The following is an 18,643-nucleotide window of genomic DNA, read 5'->3' on the forward strand; positions in this document are numbered from 1 at the left end:
ACTCTATTTCAGACAAAATATGATAGATGGGAACTAATTCATGTTGGAACTATTGGTTGAACTATGAATTAATTCATTAATGTGCCTTTATCATTAGAATGAATGAAATAATGAAATACCACAGCAGATAAAAACCCTTTAACCTTATACATGAAGTTGAACACAGTGGATATTTCATGTATTTTGTAGGACAACCCTGATATCTAGTGATTTTACAAGTTGATTAGAGTCAAACGATATCAGTGAAACATGTAATTGAAATTATGTTGCTGTTACTCATTTTCTATTTTAGCATAGTGGCTGATAATAAACATATCTCAGGTGTGGGCATTAGGGCAAAATATATACAACTGATGTGAAGAGTGTGTATGCATGGCGCTTGAAATGTAGCAATCTATCAATTATTCTGTCACAGCAGTACTTTTTGATGCTGATATGGCAAAATATTGGTATGGGAATTCAATATATTGTGCAAATCAAATGTTAATGTTTAAAATGTGTAAAACAGAAGGTAGAGTGGTGAACTGACAGACAAAAATGGATGTTTGTGCATTAATAACCTGAGTCTCATATCGTCTTCTGGCGCTCGCAGAAACCTTCTCTGGGCTGATGACATACACGTTCATGTTGGTGATGCTGCTACTCCCGTGTTGCTCTACGGAGCCTAAAGATGGACGTTAAACAAATTATCAGAGGACTGGCTAAGAGTACTTTAATCTGAGCCACAACTCAACTGTTTGACACAGTAAAAGGTTTGTGTTACGGCGCTGTAAGACCGTTGAGGCTTCTCAGTACCGCTGTTGTTAAGCTGCGATCCTTTAGGGTTCTGAAGGCTGATGCTCTCAGAGATTTCTCTGCAAGGAAACAAGAGCATTCATGAGATTAAAAAAGCCAATAAATCTTTTTTTAAAAGAGAGAGCTGCACATTACACATTTCTTCACCTGATGCTTCGCTCGTCAAAGAATTTGGTCCGACATTTCTGAATGATGTGGTCCACCAAGTCTGACTCTGGAATTCTCTTCTCCGACTGCCGGTCCTTCTCAAAGGATTTCACCTGGGGACGCAAAATCCTTTTAGCATGCAGCCTTTCAAAAGACGCTCAGTGCACAAGAATTTAGAGCAGAGTCGTCTTCTGCGCTAATGTTTTTTGCAGAAAAGAAGCCCCTCACATTTATTCTCAAGGCAAAACTGAGCAATTTGCTGGTTTACCTTCACGTAGCTTCCGTCTTTGTCAGAAACCAGCGCCATGCATGTAATGCCAGCCAGTCTGCAGTGCTCGAATAGTGTCTCCTGAGACTGAACATGCAAAAAGTGACAAAAATATATACATTTTCAACCACTTTAAAATTAATATGTCATTCCCGATTAAGAAAAATATCTTTCAATAGTGAGTTTGTGTATATTTGATGTTTATTTGGCACCGGTGGACTGGGCTGTAGGCTGGGATGCAAGACCAAAAGTGCATTCAGGCACTTTAACTAACCATGGCGATGAGAATCTGTATTTATTTCATCCCAAGTAACTTCCAACTGTGTAGAAAAAGCTCTATTTCTTTAACAGGTGTGTCTCGACAAATTAGAATATCATCACTATTCATTTTTACTGAAGGTATTTTCATAAAAAAAAAATGAACACTCATATAAACCAATTACACAGAGTGATAAATAAACTTTTTATCACTGGTAATTTTAGATGATACAGCAAATGAAAAAGGATTTTTCATATAGAAAACTGTGTCCAAGGCTGATCAACTCCATGCAGCACAACATTAATGTGTTAATTCCTGCAGAAGAATCCCCAGAATTGTATGGAGTACACTGTACTGTTCGTGGACACACTTTTTAGTTGGCTGATATTAATTTATTTTTTAAAAAAAGATTGTTAGATTTCATTTTCTAAAAAGAAAAAAAAAAGGGGGGGGTGTTAGCTATACGCCATAATCATCAAAATTAATAGATATAAATTCTTTAAAATACACAAATCTCTGTGTAAAAAAATCTTAGTTTCTTACTGAAATGAACGTTTCAATGATAAATATGGTGAGATTTTTATGCTTCCTCTTTTCTCACAACTTTCTCTCTGACCGAATTATGTCAGATGTCAGCTATTGCCTGAGGTGCCTTAGCTGACACCATTTTGGAGGGTTTGCCATATTAGGAAAATGAAGAGTGAAACCATCATCCGATGAGAAACAAAAGCTGTGGATTCTCTCTTTTAATGTGGAACGATGTGAACCGTATCAACAAAAGTGTGGCAAGAAGGGATTTAGAACAGTCTATAACAATTTCTAAAACTTTTTTTTCTGGTGCATTAATATTCAAAATAACCCACTAGAATCTGGAATGTAATTGTTTTTAGCTAGACTCAAATTTTCCTAATGGCACTCGAAGACTCCCGCAGCACCCGTAAGGACAATGAAAGTGATTAAAGCACATATTTAATGCCCTGCTGGAAAGTTTATACAACAATAGGTTATATCGAGTAGAGAAGGAAAAAACAGAGGAAGGATTAAAATGCTGGGTGGAGGCTGGCATGCCAAAGATTGTGACAGAAGCATGGCACCAGAGCTGCTCGCCCTCCTGATAAACACCTTCACTTTAAAAGCAACTGATCTCAGCCTGAGGCCAAACCAGAACTCAACAGGATAATTTCCTAAAAGTGGATCTGATAAAACACCTGAATGGTCAGTCAGATCATTTATCCACTCTGTGTCAAAAGAGTGTGCCTATTTTTTTTGACAAATGTCACCATAAATCTGCAGGAAAGGAAAAAAAAAGGAACAACTTGCTCTTGGAAGTCAGGTCCTGTCCTCTATAGGCAGGAATAGGTTACTGCATTTCAGGAAACTAATTTTGTTTAATCAGAAACACACCAAAAAATAAATAAAAAATCAACAGTTGAATATGCATAAAGTTTTAGTTGTGTAATCATTAAATATTTTCAGAGATTCAAAGACAAAGTTATAGGAGTGAACAGAAAAGAAAGTAGCTTTTATTTCAGATTTTGCTTTAATGGCTCCAAAATTTCTGGGTCTTTACTTGTCCATTTAAATAGCACCTTCACTTTCATTACCCAAGTTCTTCTTCACATGTATTTCTCTTTCTTTGTCTTTTTCTCAGCATTTTTGCTTTTATTGGATTGGTGCAGCAGAGAGACCGACAGGATATGGGGAGAAGGATTGCAGGGGTATTATATCCTGCAAAAGTCTGGCCGCCTATGAAAGTATTTTACGCCCATGTGGTATTCGGTTGAACCGCTGAGCTATTTGGTTGTAAAGTGAAACACTTTTCAGACAATAGTATCAAATCTTTGGTCTGCATTGCATGTGATGGACATATTAAGCAATACCAACAATAAAAAGAACAAAGCACCATAAAGCTCCTATATTTGCACAATCATGGCCAAAAATAATTTTCTATATTTTATATGCATCTAGACTTTTAAGAGTGTGCTTATTTTTTTCACTGTTATTTTTTCCTAGTTTAATACGCTGTAGAACTGTAGGTGTTATTCAAATAATTTTAAAACCCACGAAAGGCTGCACAATTAATGCATTTCATCAATCTCAAGAATTTACAGAACATGATTCTTCTTTTTAGCCTGACTACATTCAGAAACATGCTGGTAGTGTCATAGCTGTGGCCTGTTGGCACAGAAAGTTTGCAATCACTTTATGTTTGATAAAATAAAAAAAATATTGTTTTTCAGGATGTCAATTTCATAACATCTTTGAAACATGGTGGTAGTATCATAATCTGGGTGGTTGGCAAAGAAAACTTCATTATGGTGTAACGATTCTGCCCATTTATGCAAAAAAAAAGTCTATGATATTTAAATGTGCAATGACTACTCAAAGAAAAAATATATATTTTTTTCAATCTTATCACATCTTTGAGACAATGTTGGTATCATGGTTTGGCCCTGTTAGCAAGGTAAGCTTGTCATTAGAGAAAAATTGTCATACATTTTTATTTTGTCATGATTGTATGTGTGGTGAAATAAGTATTTGCGAGGCTAATTGTATCCCATCCTTAAAACATGACGGGAGTTTGAAACTGACTCCTTTTAGTGGAAAATGTCAAGAATATTTAATTTCCTATTACTGCAGGTGAACTGACCTATAACTATTCCACAAACTCTTAATGAAAAAGGCTACAACTCAAGTGGTGCACCCAGAACAAGTTTGTTTGATACATCATCCTTTTTCGTTAAAATGTGCTTGTGTGTTTTTCTTACAGAAACATAGTAAACCTGCTAACCTGTGAGACGTCGTAGGCGATGTCTGCGGAAACGCCAGTGCTCCACAGCTTCTGGACAACACTGATGGCTTTGGACAGTGAAGAGTTTCCCACTGGGACCACCAGAGCGTCGCAGGAACTCACCGTTGGCTAAAACAAGGAACAAATTTGATTAATTATAGCTTAAAATAGAGAAAATATATTATATATATATATATTAGAAATGCTTACTATTAGTGTTTAAAAAACATGAAGATAAAAAAAATGAGTCACTTTTGATAGCTTCCTGTGTGAATTAAATATATATAAATTGCTGGGCCTCTTAAAATAACTCCCAGGAGTGAAGACGTTCGCTGATCATAGTTATTAACGCGTTTCTAAAAGTGGCACCATGGCGGCCGGCGACTGCAAAAAGGTGTCATTAACTATGAAGCTCTGACTGCTGCTCCTCCATTATAATAATTAGGAATGTCAGATTTCCGTGTGTATATGCGTGTCTGTCTCTCTTACTGGCTCCTCCATATTGGCCATGGCAGTATAGACTTTGTCCAGAGCAATGCTTGCACCCACCGCGTTGGGCACCGGCACAGTGGAAGCTGGTCCTCGAAATTCCAGGATCTAAGCACACAAAAAAATGACCAAGAAAAAGTGGGACGAATCAATAACACTGACTCATAAATGGATTTATTTTTTTTTTTAAGATCTGAAATGCCAGTGGATGACTATAAAACCTACTAAGTGATCATAGCGTCCTCCAGCAGCTATGACATCTGGCACAGTTCGCTTGCGTTTCTTGATAAAAGCCACGAACTGGAAGATGACTCCAGAGTGATGTTGCACCTTGTACACCAAACCTAAATTCACCACAACCTACAAGGTAGAAAAACATTCATAAAAAACAAAAAAACAAAAACAAGTATTCATGTTTTTTGCTCCTTTAAAATTCAGAATCACCCTCAGTTTAACACCCAGTCTCCTCAGGAGGACGGTGACCTCCTCCAGGTCCTTCAAGCCCAGCTTGGCCAGCTGAGTGACGGCCGTCTTCTGCTTGGTGAGCGACGTCAGCAGCGGTGCCAGCTCCTGCAGACTGCCCTTCTGCTCTATGTACTTGTACAGTGTTTGCAGCTGAAAACACAATGCAAACAAGGTTTTTTTTGGGTTGTCTGGACGTGCAAAAACTTTTGCCCATGTAAAGCTGAACATATGTCAATGCACCAAGTATAAACTTACGCTATTGGTTGAAAGGGAAAAGTTGCAGAACTTTGCCTCCACCTCACCTCTGGTCAGCTTTTCATTCTGCAGCAAACGTGGCCAAGAGAGGCAATAAAGTTACTGTTATAATCTTTGCCAAGATCGGAAATGTTTGAAGGCCTACCACATTAAATCACAAAAAAAACTTTATATGTTTAATTATTTTGCACATTAGCGTAAAAAAATCTGATCAGATGTAAAAAAAGATTAAGTCAATATATCCTCAAATAAACAGAATTTTTTTTACAAGATGCTATTATTTGTGCAACATAGCAGAATTTATTAGAATTAGAAGCAGTTTTTGTGTAGGAGTTTGTGCTTCTTTACATAATTGCTTTAGTTAACTGGGGTTTGTTGCAGTTTGTTTATGCACAGCTCTTTTAGGGCTACACAGCGGCATCTCAGTCCGGTAGAGAGCTTGCCTCCGAATAGACAAGAGCAACACTTTCCGTACAGTTAGATTCGCTTCAGGTCAAGCTCATATCATCAGCCCTCCACTTTCATGTCCGACTGCTAAAATACAGTTCGTTTCAGGGTTTCTTAAGTTGCAACTTTGTAAATGTCACCTTTTCTTCTTTATCTTCATGTAATTCCTTTTAAAAAAGGCCATATTTGATCCGGCTTTTTTTCTATTATACTGTCATGAAACTTTAACATGCAAACTGGGTCCAATAGTCTACAGTTTAGTTGTGTTTTTTTTTTCCCCTCGATGCATTACCTTAAAACTACAACTTAAATCGTTTCACAAGTTGTTTTTTTTTATTACATTTGTGAAAGACCAGAACAAAGCAGCTTATAACTGTGAAGTGCAAGGACATATTTGCATAGTTTTCGAATACATGTAAAAATAAAAATCTGACATTTCAACCCTTTAACTTTGATCCTGCTAAAAAAAAAAAAAAAAAAACAACCCGTTGCCTTCTGAAGTCACCTCATTAGTACATAGAATCACCTCTGTGTAACTCTCAGCATCAACCCAGCTGTTCTGCAAAGGCTTTGGAGGTTTGTTAGAGAACATTAGTGAAGAAACAGCATCATGGAAACCAAGAAATTCATCAGACAAGTCTGGGATAAAGTTGTGGAGATTTAGAGCAGGGTCAGGTTCTACAACATAATCAATCGCATTAAGTGTCCCCGGTTCAGCCCATTATCATAGCTGTCCATCTAAAATGACAGTCCAGGCAAGGAGAGAATTAATCAGACAAGCAACCAGCTGCAGGAAAGCCCAAGGTAGCTATAGAGGAGCTGCAGTGATCCACAGCTAACAATTAGTCCTGCACAACATAAATCTGTCCTTTATGGAACAGTGGTGAGCAGATTGCCTTTGGACGTCCTCTGGTGTCGCAAAAACGATGTAGGAGACACAGCACACCTGCAGAATGTGCTCTATTCAGACGAGACTAAGGCTACATTCACACTGCAGGTCTTGATGCGCAATTCCGATTTTATGCTTAAAATCTGATTTTTTTTTTAAGATGGCCGATCATACTACTATTAAATGCGACCGCCATCATAGTGCTGTCTGTACGGTTCAAGACCGCAAGGCCACCCGCGTGGGCAGATAACCGATGGAGACGTCAGACAATATTCACCAAGACTTAAAAAATGTTGTTTATAAATGCTCTTCATTCAATCTGACTTGAGCTAGAAATATTTGGGGGAAAATGTCAGCATCTCTATATGCAACGCCGGTAGGGACGTACCCCACCTCACCTCTGGTCAGCTTTTCATTCTTCAGCAAACGTGGCCAGGAGAGGCAATAAAGTTACTGTTATAATATTTGGCAAGATCAAAAATGTTTGAAGGCCTACCACATTAAATCACAAAAAAACTTTATTGGTTTAATTATTTTGCACATTAGCATTAAAAAAATCTGATCAGATGTAAAAAATGTCTCAATATATGCTCAAACAAACAGAAAATACAAGATGCCATTATTCGTGTAACATAGCAGAATTTATTAGAATTAGAAGCAGTTTTTGTGTAGGAGTTTGTGCTTCTTTGCATAACTGCTTTAGTTAACTTGGGTTTGTTGCAGTTTGTTTATGCACAGCTCTCTTAGGGCTACATAGCGGCATCTCAGTTCGGTAGAGAGCTTGCCTCTGAATAGACTGCTGCATTTGCTTTTAAAGGTGGATCAACTACACTGACTCAGGGGAGGGAACACAAACCCATGCCACGTTTTTAAGGATTTTATTGGTCAAATGTATTTGAAAAAAACTTTTTATTTAAAAACTGTTAGGTTAGACAAACAAAAAGTAACAAATAAAATCTAATAATTATACAGTGGTGTTTGTGGTTCTAATGTGACAAAAGGCAAAGAAAGAGAGACACCATGTTCTAAACACCTTTGCAAGGCACTGTATCCTGAGCATTGCACAGATCTGACTTTGTAGGGCAGTGGTTCCCAACCCTGGTCCTCAGGGACCCTTATCCTGCATGTTTTAGATGCGTCTCTGTTCCAGCTCATCTGATTCAAATGACTGCATGACCTCCTCTGCGTGTCATCAAGTGCTGCAGAAGCCTCCTAATCATCATTGTTCATTTAAGCCAGGTGTGTGGCAGCAAGAGGATGCATAAAACATGCAGGACAGGGGTGCCTGAGGACCAAGGTTGGGAACCAGTGTTGTAGGGAACGTCGGGTCACCCTTCTACAAGAACAGGTTGCCTTAAATGGGTATGACTTGGGATTTTTTTTCTCACTTAAGAATGTTAGAAATCTAAAATAATTGGACAAGGCTTTATCACAATGCCAAGATTATTAACTAGAAAAAATAACATTTTAAAAATCCTCTGTTTCGGGGGGTTTCTCATTATAATTTCATGAAGGGCGTTTTATTGACACCCTGTTTTTCCACAAGATGCTTTTACATTTTGATTTATTTTTCATTACATAAATGATGACAGTTTAAAATTGAGCTCATTGAACAGTTTTTACAATGACTGTTCGAAAGAGGAGACCCCACATGTGATTTAAGCTGGACTAACCATAGCATCGCAGAGTATGCTGGACGCCTGGCTCAGCTTGTCCTCTGGGACGCCGCTGTGGAGCAGGATGGCCTTCAGCAAGCTGGTGTGGTTCAGATAGATGTTATAATTCCTCTCCTGCAAACGCAAACACACCTTTAACCCTCTCAGACACAATTACAGCCAGCCTTCACGCAATGAGCACCTCGGTCAATAATAACTACTGTGTCCGGCGGCATGCATTCTTTAAAGCTTTCGCACAAAGACCGGGACAGTGTGGAGGATCAGAAACAGGATGCATGAGGGATGTAATAGAGGCTAGACATGAAACTGTCTGAGTTTATAAGGTGTGGAAATAGAGCTGCGGCTGGAGACTGACGCAGCGCAGCGATGGAGGCCGACAGGAAATGGGACTGCACTGGAAGGGAGGGCAGGAAGGGGACAAAGCTACGCATAGCAGATTTACAACAGAAACAATAAATACAATGTAAATCAGTCACGCTTACACACGTTTTGGTATGATAGGAATGTGAGTGGGAGGTGAGGAGGAAAAAAACAAAAGTTGAAGCTGAGCCGAGGACAAACGGCAATGACAGAACAGCGCATAAACTAAACGTTCAGGCGGCAGAGGTGACCGGATGAAAGAAATGCAAGCAGTAGATGGGGAAAGTAACCTGAAGAGCAGGAAACTCCTGGACTATTTCAGACAGGGTGTAAATGGTCTCTGCGTCAGGGAGCAGGCTGTTGGTGACAGGCGTGATGATGTCAAACGTGCACTCCAGAAGCTCCCTCGGGTGTGCACGGTCCAGCTTTCTGGGTCGGAAAACACGTTCAATGCAGTACCTGGACAGAAATAAAGAAAGTAAATTTGCTTCCAATCCAGAGGAGAAATCAGTCTCTAATCAGTCTTGCTAATATATCTATCCTTAACACCATACATGCTTGAGTAAGTAAAATCAATGTTAAACTTCAACAGCCAACCCTACAGTCGCAATTATAGCTGCACCAATCAGGCCTTTCCTGGCCAATACCAATTTCTGGTTTTCCCCACAGAGAAAATTGAAAATATAGGTGCAGATAATTTGATAGAGGTAGGAGTTTTGAATCCAAATAAAAATGAATGAATAACAAGATAACACGTCAATGCATATGTCTATAAACAATTTCACCATGGTAAAACATGGTGACAATAAAAGATTCTTCAGTGATGTCTATAAACATAGAAAAATGTGTCCAAGTACCGGATCCATTCATAGACCGAAAGCAGTGGGGGAACAATGAAACTCTGAAATTTCAGTGTTTGATCGTGGCAGATCACTGATCAAACCTGTGCAAGGCAAAACTAGCAGATTCCAACCTCTGGCTGTCTTTAGTGACGCATCTTAACCCAAAGTACAGTGAATAACCCTCTCCAAGCAAACGTACCTGTAGTGGGATTTTTTTATCTTTTTTTGCTTGTTTTTTTTTTTTTTTTTTAACACAAAATGAAATTATTTAGAGCCTGTAATAAATCAAAGCAAGACCAGAGGCAACATACCAAAATTTAAAACTGAGCAATTATCAAAATCAAGTCTCATTACAAAACTTGGCAAGCTTTAAAAGGACTAAGGTAATAATTTTATGCCTTCAGTACAGTTATGCAGTAATTATTGCAAATGAAGGCCCAACTAAGTATTATGTGCAGATACTGCTGTATTAAAAATCCATTTGCTGTTGGTCTTATGCCATATCAAAATTTTCTGAGAAGCTAATTTCTAGGTTTTCATTAGCTCTAAGCCATAATTATCATATTTAAGAAAAGAAGAAATGTGACACATATTAGTCTGTGTGTGTGCCCTGCGACAGACTGGCGACCTGTCCAGGGTGTACTCCGCCTCTCGCCCATTGAAATGCTAGAGATAGGCACCAGCACCCCTCGCGACTCCATGAGGGATAAAGCGAGTAAGAAAATGGATGGATGGATGGATGGGTGGTCTGTGTGTAATTAATCTATATAAGTTTAAATGATTTAATTGAAATACTTAAATAATATCATATTTAATTGAGATAAACCTGTATGTCCTTAAACCGCCCAGTGATTCAGTTATGGTGCAAAGCCACGTTACTTTTTATTCATACATCAGTAGCTCACTCTGGTTGCATACAAAGTTTTTATGAAGTATTATCATGTCCTGCTGGTGTATTAGTTGCTATTTTTGGTGTTTTATGCTTTGTTTTTGCTCAATTTCTTAGTAAATAAAAGACTTTTGTATTTATTTAAAATTTTAATGGAAGTACGTACTGTGCATGCGCTGCAGGGAAAGAACAAGGTATATAACAGCTATAAGCATCTCCAGGTGAAACAATGTCCCAATTTATAGTGGAAAAAACGCAAAAAAAGTATGATTCCAAGAGGGAAAAGACTGGAATGTCGCTGGGAATACAGTATGAACGTTGGTGTTTGACGGACGTGAGGAAATGTTCTGATATGAAGCTCTTAAAGTTGCTGTTACATCGTTTCATTTAATTAATAATGGTTGGTCTTCGATCACGCCGAGCTGCCGCTTTACTGTGAGGTATTACAGTGGGTCAGGCTTGGTCCAGCATCATTTCATTTTGATTTATTAATTAAGCATTAATTAAGCAAACCGGCATTATGATAGTTCTGCAATACTGTTAATCGCGCCTGGCGCTGGGGCTATATTCATCCACAAAAAGGACCATCAAAACATTATCAGGATGTAGGCTTGGTGTTATATTATTATTTTATCATGATGAGGCGGTTTTTGGCATTTTTAAGCATATAAAAAAAGCTATGTACCTTTAAGGTGTGTCACAGTGTTGACCGATAACGTCTAACTGTTCTGTTCAATGTTCCCCAATGATCCCACCTCAAACTGCTGCACATAATTCAAATTTAACGAAAAGGAGCTACATTTTCCGGTTGTGGCAAATAATTAATGTTTGATTTTTTTTCTTCTGTTTTTATGAGTAGAAATCACATTTACATGCATGTTTAACATTAATAGAATTATGAGGTCTCGCAACTTTACTTTTTTTTAACCTTGATTGTTTTAACAATATCAAAAAGTGCTTGCCGTCAAAACCCATTTACCAACTTTACCTCTTCAGCTGCGTTATATTGTTGCGGGCAACAAATCTTGCAAATGCCATCTGTTGGGGGGGGAAAAAAAGAGGTGTGAGACTGAGGAGTGGCGATGACAGTAAAGCCAGAGCATGCATATCTGCAATCAATCAACCATTTAGCCCTCAAGGGTTTCCTGAGGCAGCTGCTGATTGCCGCCTTAAACTGTGACCATTTGCATTTGATGCAAAAGGTGGCACAATTAGTCTGCAAGCATGGACTGCTGCACACATGTGTGGTATGTTTGCAGGACTTACACGAAGGTCGTAGGGCAACGTGACCAGCATTCCACTGTGGTCCATGAAGCAGGCCAGCTCGCAGCCATCATACAACTTCCTGTTTCTGGGGAGGAGCAGCGGCGTATGAAGACGTACCGCACCTGAGGGCGCATTGCATATCACATGTATAAGAGAAAACCCAAACCCGAAGGGAGCTGATGCATGCAAGCAGATAAGAACAGCTCGAGGGATGAAAAGTAACACAAACACAGGCAGAGAATCCGTGCTGCCTGACAGTGAGCCCATTGTTTCGCCGCCTCACACCGGACCAGATGTTGGGGTCTTCAATCCAGACTAACAGCAGGTCAGGGGGTGCAAGCTGGAGAGCAAAGACCGACTCGTGTTCACACGAACACATGTTAAACGGGGCTTGGTTTTCTCACCGTGCTTCTTGAAGATTCTGGTGATGCTTTCGTAAACATGCTGCTGCAATTTGGCACTGTTGAAGTTGAAGCTGCCCTGAAGAGAGAGAAAGCAAACACCGTCTGCTACAGGGGTCGCTTCAGCGTGTATGTTGGACAGGATAGGAACAAAGTGAGGGAGCAGAGAAAATCTGTAAGTCTGCAGTGACATCTACAGGTAGAAAAGGGGAAATTTGCTCTAGTCTTTAAATTTCAGATGATTAGCCTGGCTTACAATGACTTTGTATTTGTACATCAAGATTCAACCTGCCTTCCTTTCTTGCCACAATGTTACAATTTGATATAAAGAAAACTGAGAAAATTTTGTCCTTGGATAGATTTTTGGTTATTTAGGTCAAATTTCCAACAATTTACTTCAAATCCTCCATTTTTTTTACTTTAAAAATAATTTATTTACAAGAAAGGGATTTTTGAAATCAAGATGTGTTCCTCGCTGTAGCCATTCAATGCCTGCCACCGACTGAAGGCGTCATTAGACGTAACTGGCTGAACTTGATCGTGAAAACATTTCATTCTGTTGGCACAGTGTTGGACTGGTGACCTATTTTATAAGGTTGGCTGCAGTATCCCTGGCACGCTCTACAACAGTTTGCCCTTTGTTCATTAAACATTCACGACCGCAGAAGAAAAGGGTTTATCACCATTTTGAATGTGATCAGTTTGGAGATATGTAGAACAGGATCCAATTCCATACCAGGTCTCAGATCATTTATGGCAGTTTAAGTGAAATTGAGCTGCTGATTTTACAGGATAGAGGATACTTTTGAAAAGCAAACCAATATCAATAGGGGGAACCTGGGCCTCGCCCCAACATATTTGTAAGTAATTATCACATGTGTTCTCCCATAAAATGTCCTTGGATTTTGATTTTTTTACCACTCCAATATAATTTTGGGTTTATTTGAAGTATTTTCTTTGTGCACGTCATTTTTCTAAATGGTGTGGGACGCCTAACACAGGAGTGTGTGCGTATGCTTTGAAACGTTTGGCTTCCACATGACTTCATGCTGGTCTCTAATTTGTTCTAAAAGATTCTCTGCACACCAGGCCAATCAGGGCTTTTGTGTCATTCTTGATTCAATCTGATTAATTCATCAAACCTGTCAACCAAAGTCACACCCTGGCATGTTAGACACGCAGCTGAAATAACAAGATCAAAGAGAATGGCCACAGCGAAAGAACATTCAGCATTTCAACATTTATTAACATACATAATCATTTCATTAAGGATTTCGCTGTAGGAAAATAGCAGATAAGGGAATTTACGCCGGACCGGTCAGACTTACAAATCCAGCAGCAGGCAAGTGATCTTGGACGGATTGATTTTTAAGTAGTTAATTGTTATGCTGTAAATGGCATGCAGAATTTGCATGCCTGACATCTGAAATATAATGACTTCATTGATCATTATTGCAGTAAGTATATGTAGTACCTTGTGCATGTCCATGTCATAAGCATAATCCATGACTGGTGAGGTGTTTTGGGAAAACAACTGCCCGACCATGGTGCGATAAGCCTTGCCGTTGATATTAGCCATGGTGTGCTGCAACACTTCATGCAGCTCTGACTCCTCCATCTGAGGCGGCGGCAGCAGTTCGCTCTTCAGCAACTCCTGGGCGGTGGGCCGAAGGGCCGGGTCGTGCTTCAGCAGCCACTCTATTACCTTCCTCTAGCAATGGAGAATGGTACCAAACTATTGGAATGCAACTTCAACGTATGCAGGACAGAGAATCGTATCACGTTTTGTGAAGCAGTTCTCACCTGTGTTCCTTGCTCGTGCTCAGGAAAGTCTCCTGGGAAGGAAATCGACTCCTATAGTGTTTGAAGGGGTAGAAGTGAATTAGAAGTCAGGTTTGGATAAAAGCATTTAGCTCAAATTGCTTCTCCCGACGTACCATCCGTAGCTGGCTCAGAACGGAGATGCGCTCTGCACCGGTGGCAAACGGCCTGTAGGACATCTCAAAGAGTATGATGCCCAGACTAAACAGGTCAACTTTCTGTGGCAAAAAATATTCAAGTAGACATTAAGATGGAAGAGAAACAAAACACGATTGAACTATTCTGGTTTTGGTCAGAGAAGTGAATTTCGATTTTTTCTTTACCTGGTTATATGTGGCTTTGGTGTTTCCTTGGACCTCTGGACTGACATAAAGGGCTGTTCCAACCATTCCTGTCATGTTGCCTAAAGGCAGTGATGCAACACCAAGTGCAGTTGTCAGGGACTGGAACCAACCTATTCAGCTATCAGTGTTTCAATTATTTAGTGTTTCAAAACTGCACCTGAAGGGTCGGGTTTGGTCATCACAGCGGAACCACTATCCTCCAGTTCAAATTTCCCTGCTGCCTGTTTGAAAACATTTTTTAGGAGATCAAACCATGTCAAAGTTTTCACACCTTGGGTCAGGCGAGTCTTAACTGCATACCACATTAGCAGGATGATCTGTTGCCAGGCCAAAGTCTCCGATTTTCACATGGTCCTGGGAATCCAGGAAGATGTTCACAGGCTTCAAGTCCCTGTGAATCATGCCCTAAAAGAGATCAAAGGTCCTAAATGACAGAACATTTCTATGTAATATTTATGCTATAGTGCATTTAGATAGTGTCAAACCTGCTCGTGGATGTAAGCAAGACCATCCAGGATCTCCCTGAACAACCTCCATAATCGACTCCTGTCCAGGTACAGGCTTTGATCTATTGTGTCTCTTAAAGTGCTCTTTTCACAGTATTCCATCTGTGGGCCACAATCAATCGATCAATCAATCTTCATTTCTAAATTAATACACAGATGCCAACACAATGTGCTTCACAGATAAAACAACAGCAGAACTAAAGAACGGCATTCTGTTAAAGCAGCGACGTATAACCTTTAGCCACTAGGGGCGCTAGACCTGTAACTTCCAGGTTTAGTGGCCCTCAAGGCCAATGGCAACACACCACTGTGGCAAAATTAGACTGTCTCTCCCTTCATGTTTTTGGAATTTCATTCCAGACCACTTTGGACAAGCAGATTGTGAAGTCGTGGAGATACTGACAAGACCACATTCACACCTTTAGATTAAATCGGTTATCAAACAACCAAAAACATATCTGATCCAGTAAGTGTCTTATTTGTTTTGTTGTGACAGCAGTCTGACCTAGAATGGGTCATCTGACCTTGAGTGGCGCTCTGGGTGACATGACCCATGACTATATTGACCTAAAAAAAATAATTTACTATATCTCAAATTAAGCTAATATTTACTGCTGCTCTAATAATAATGATCATTATTATAAAAGCATAGATTCTGAAACCGCAATATGATTGCTATGGCTAAAAGCCCAAATAATAGAGGAATTAAAATAGCAACAGGTAACTGCAATATAAGTATCCAAGATTAGTACAAATATTATTATTAAATAATGTAATCATTTCAAATTAATTCAAAGTCAAGTTGGAAGTGCATTAAAACTACAGACAAGGTTAGAACTTGAGAGTAAATAATCCAAAATGCTTCTATTCAGCTAAAAGCCATACAAACATACATTTTACATACAGCTTTTAGTCTTTGTTTGCCTCAGGAACAAGGTTCTAAGAACAGGCTGTATAAGGAAACGACTCCTCACCATGGGCCTTTTTTCTTATTATCAAAAGACCTTCTTTCAGAAGATCAGGGGATCTGGATGGGTTATATGGTAAAAGTAGATCTGATCAATGTGTAGGAGTAAACTATTCCAAAAGCATTTTGAAATCTAATAATAAAAAACGTACACGTAGCAGGTGCAGACTTCAAAGTGTGAGCTCTCTTTCTGATCTTTGTCAGCATTAGTATCGTTGTTGATAATTTGTTCAGATCCCTATCACACCTGAAGTCATTAGGCAATGCTGTTCAGTGCTATGACTCGATATGAGCCCTAACCGCAATGTTTAATTATTCTATGAATGTTCAAAGGCTTTTAAACGAGGTACCTTGAATTTTTCTTTACACCAAACATCAATCAGAAGAAAGTCAAGCGTTTTGGTAGGAAAAGGAATTAGGAAGCGAGAGTCTTACCTGTATGTACAAGTAGTGCGCTATAGAAAGATGACGATCAGAGTCTGAGCTCTCAGGTGTGTCGGTTGTTGCCGGCCTTTTCCTTGGCTCAATCTGGAAATAAATAGACATAATAATGGCTCCAGACTCAAATTACCAATGCAAAAATGTAATTGAGTTGCCTCAGTGTAAATTGAGGCAACTGTGGCTAAGTGGGAGCAGTATTCATCTAGCAGTCGGAAAGTTGTGGGTTTGAATCCAGCTTTCAATCTGATCTGGCATTGAATGAGCATTTGAGAGTGTGGCTGGATGAATGTGGCTCTAGTGTAAAAGCGCTATGGCTGGTCTTTCTGAATAGATAAGCATTACATGAGTTTAGTTGATTTACCATTTATTTAATTTCACTCTTCCACATACAGAAATCAACTGAGAGGCCATTTTTTAGCTACCGCTAAACTCTCCACCCTTGTTGGGCTTTTACACAATTAACACAATATCTAAAAATCAACTAGTTAATATAACATAAGAACTAAATGAAACTATTTAATAAAACTTGTTTACATTGCTACAAAGATGAATAAATGAAAAATGTTTAAACCTGTGACATCTCGTCTGTGCTGTCACCTTCGTTGTCAAATATGATGTCGCTCCTCGAATCGCTATCAGACGGCCTGGAGAAAATAAATAATTACTACAACAAAAAAAAAAAAAAAACATTTGGAATGTGTCAAAATTTTGCACAAAAGAAATGGAAACCAATTTTAAAAACTTACAAAAACGAAGCACCGAAGACATCGTCGTCATAATCATCTTCGTCCTCATCACTGGACTGCTGTCCGCTGCACTTGGCGCTGGAGGACTTCTCGATGGACGTGGACCACTCCACAGAGCTCGACAGAGCCGGGGGCGGAGCGAGGTCCTCCACGTTGTCGGGCAGGCCGAGCTCGTTGAGGCGCCGAGGCTGATCGCAGCGCTGCGGATGTTTTTCGGGCGTGCTATTAGGCTCCGAGCTGTCGCTGTTGCTCAGCACTCCTGTGGAGGGCAACTCGTGCCGCTCGATCCAAGCGTTGTAATAGCGGACGATGTTCTCATGGTTCAGGCGGGACAGCAGCGTCACCTCCCCTTTGATCCGCCTGAACTGCTTACTGGCTGGATTGACCTGGATTCGCTTCACAGCATAGTAACAACCATCCAACTTGTTTTGAACCTGTGCATTGAAAAAGCAATTTAAATGGCATTGAAGCTCCCTAAAGTTTAATTTGGACAAAAAAGGTGAAGTTTACCTTAATTACTGCCCCAAAGGCTCCTTTCCCCAGAAGTTGCAGTTCCTCAAACTCATCAAAGTAGCGAGAAAACTGCCTCTGCATTCCTGAGCTGAACGGAGCATCGAGGATGTGACTGCGGGGGACAACGGTCGACCCAAAGTCAACTGCCAGATCTGGAAAAAGTTGAAATAATCATCAAAAGCAACAATCATCAAAAGCTCTAAATCGAACTTTTCGTTTACTTCTTTTGTCTCTTTTCAGAGAAAATAAACTACATTGTGAACACCTAAAAAAAATTTATTTGAGAAAAAGGAGAACACAACACCACAATAAAACCTACATTTAGTTGAATACGTAGGCAATATATTTATAACATCACTGAATATATTTTGGAAGTGAATTTATAAAAGGAAAGTCAATCAAAGAGACATGTAGTAGTCCTGTCAACAGTCTGAAACAGAGATGCATTAAAGACTCAGCTGATGTCGACAATCGGGTTATTTTCAATCGATTCTTTATTCAGACCAATACAGAATATATGAGCGCTAACAGGTTGTGCTAGCATTAAAACTCTTTGGTGTGCACATTCTTATGGAGCCAAAGTCTCTTTTTCAGTGCAGGGAGATGTTTGACCATGTATTCAGAGGATGCACAAATCCATCCATCCATTTTGTCGAGAAAGGAGACCCAAGCCTCCTCCTCAGTGGCACTCTCCAGCTCCCAGGCCAGATATATACTCAAAAAAATAAAGGGAACACTTGGAGTTACATTGTGTTGCTTAAATGTTCCCTTTATTTTTTGGAGCAGTATATATTCCTTCCAGCATAATCTGGGTCTATCCCAGGATCTGCTGCAAGAAGAACATCTCCATACTAGCTCCAGAGGAAGGCGCTCAAATGCCTCAACAACCTCAACTTAGTCCTTATAACGTTGTGGAGTTTGCCTCTGACAAAGCCCCTCACCTTATATTTGAGGCTGGTTCCAGCCAGCCTACAAAAGAAGCTGATTTTAGTTGCTTATATCCAAGGTCTTGTTCCGTGGTAATGGTCTACATCTCAAGACCATTGTCTGAAGCTGAAACATAGAC

At 39.6% G+C, this 18,643-nt stretch overlaps 1 protein-coding gene across 1 annotated transcript in view; it reads right to left on the reverse strand.

Moving 5' to 3' along the window:
- Positions 1-18,643, reverse strand: part of eif2ak4 (eukaryotic translation initiation factor 2 alpha kinase 4) — a 35,968-nt gene that overhangs the window by 7,515 nt on the left and 9,810 nt on the right. Inside the window, exons 11-35 of the mRNA XM_012880108.3 lie at positions 17,575-17,729; positions 17,065-17,498; positions 16,890-16,962; positions 16,313-16,405; positions 14,890-15,012; positions 14,705-14,809; positions 14,562-14,625; positions 14,384-14,463; positions 14,177-14,278; positions 14,043-14,093; positions 13,714-13,950; positions 12,243-12,318; positions 11,839-11,960; positions 11,561-11,610; positions 9,132-9,300; positions 8,479-8,595; positions 5,470-5,535; positions 5,194-5,364; positions 4,975-5,109; positions 4,750-4,857; positions 4,261-4,389; positions 1,211-1,297; positions 943-1,055; positions 796-854; positions 561-664 (exon numbers count right to left, since the gene is read on the reverse strand). Coding sequence (XP_012735562.2) covers positions 561-664; positions 796-854; positions 943-1,055; positions 1,211-1,297; positions 4,261-4,389; positions 4,750-4,857; positions 4,975-5,109; positions 5,194-5,364; positions 5,470-5,535; positions 8,479-8,595; positions 9,132-9,300; positions 11,561-11,610; positions 11,839-11,960; positions 12,243-12,318; positions 13,714-13,950; positions 14,043-14,093; positions 14,177-14,278; positions 14,384-14,463; positions 14,562-14,625; positions 14,705-14,809; positions 14,890-15,012; positions 16,313-16,405; positions 16,890-16,962; positions 17,065-17,498; positions 17,575-17,729 — 3,023 coding nt within the window. The remainder of the gene's footprint in view (positions 1-560; positions 665-795; positions 855-942; positions 1,056-1,210; positions 1,298-4,260; positions 4,390-4,749; positions 4,858-4,974; positions 5,110-5,193; positions 5,365-5,469; positions 5,536-8,478; positions 8,596-9,131; positions 9,301-11,560; positions 11,611-11,838; positions 11,961-12,242; positions 12,319-13,713; positions 13,951-14,042; positions 14,094-14,176; positions 14,279-14,383; positions 14,464-14,561; positions 14,626-14,704; positions 14,810-14,889; positions 15,013-16,312; positions 16,406-16,889; positions 16,963-17,064; positions 17,499-17,574; positions 17,730-18,643) is intronic.

Source organism: Fundulus heteroclitus, chromosome 19 (assembly GCF_011125445.2).
Source record: "Fundulus heteroclitus isolate FHET01 chromosome 19, MU-UCD_Fhet_4.1, whole genome shotgun sequence".
Classification (NCBI taxonomy): Eukaryota; Metazoa; Chordata; class Actinopteri; order Cyprinodontiformes; family Fundulidae; genus Fundulus; species Fundulus heteroclitus.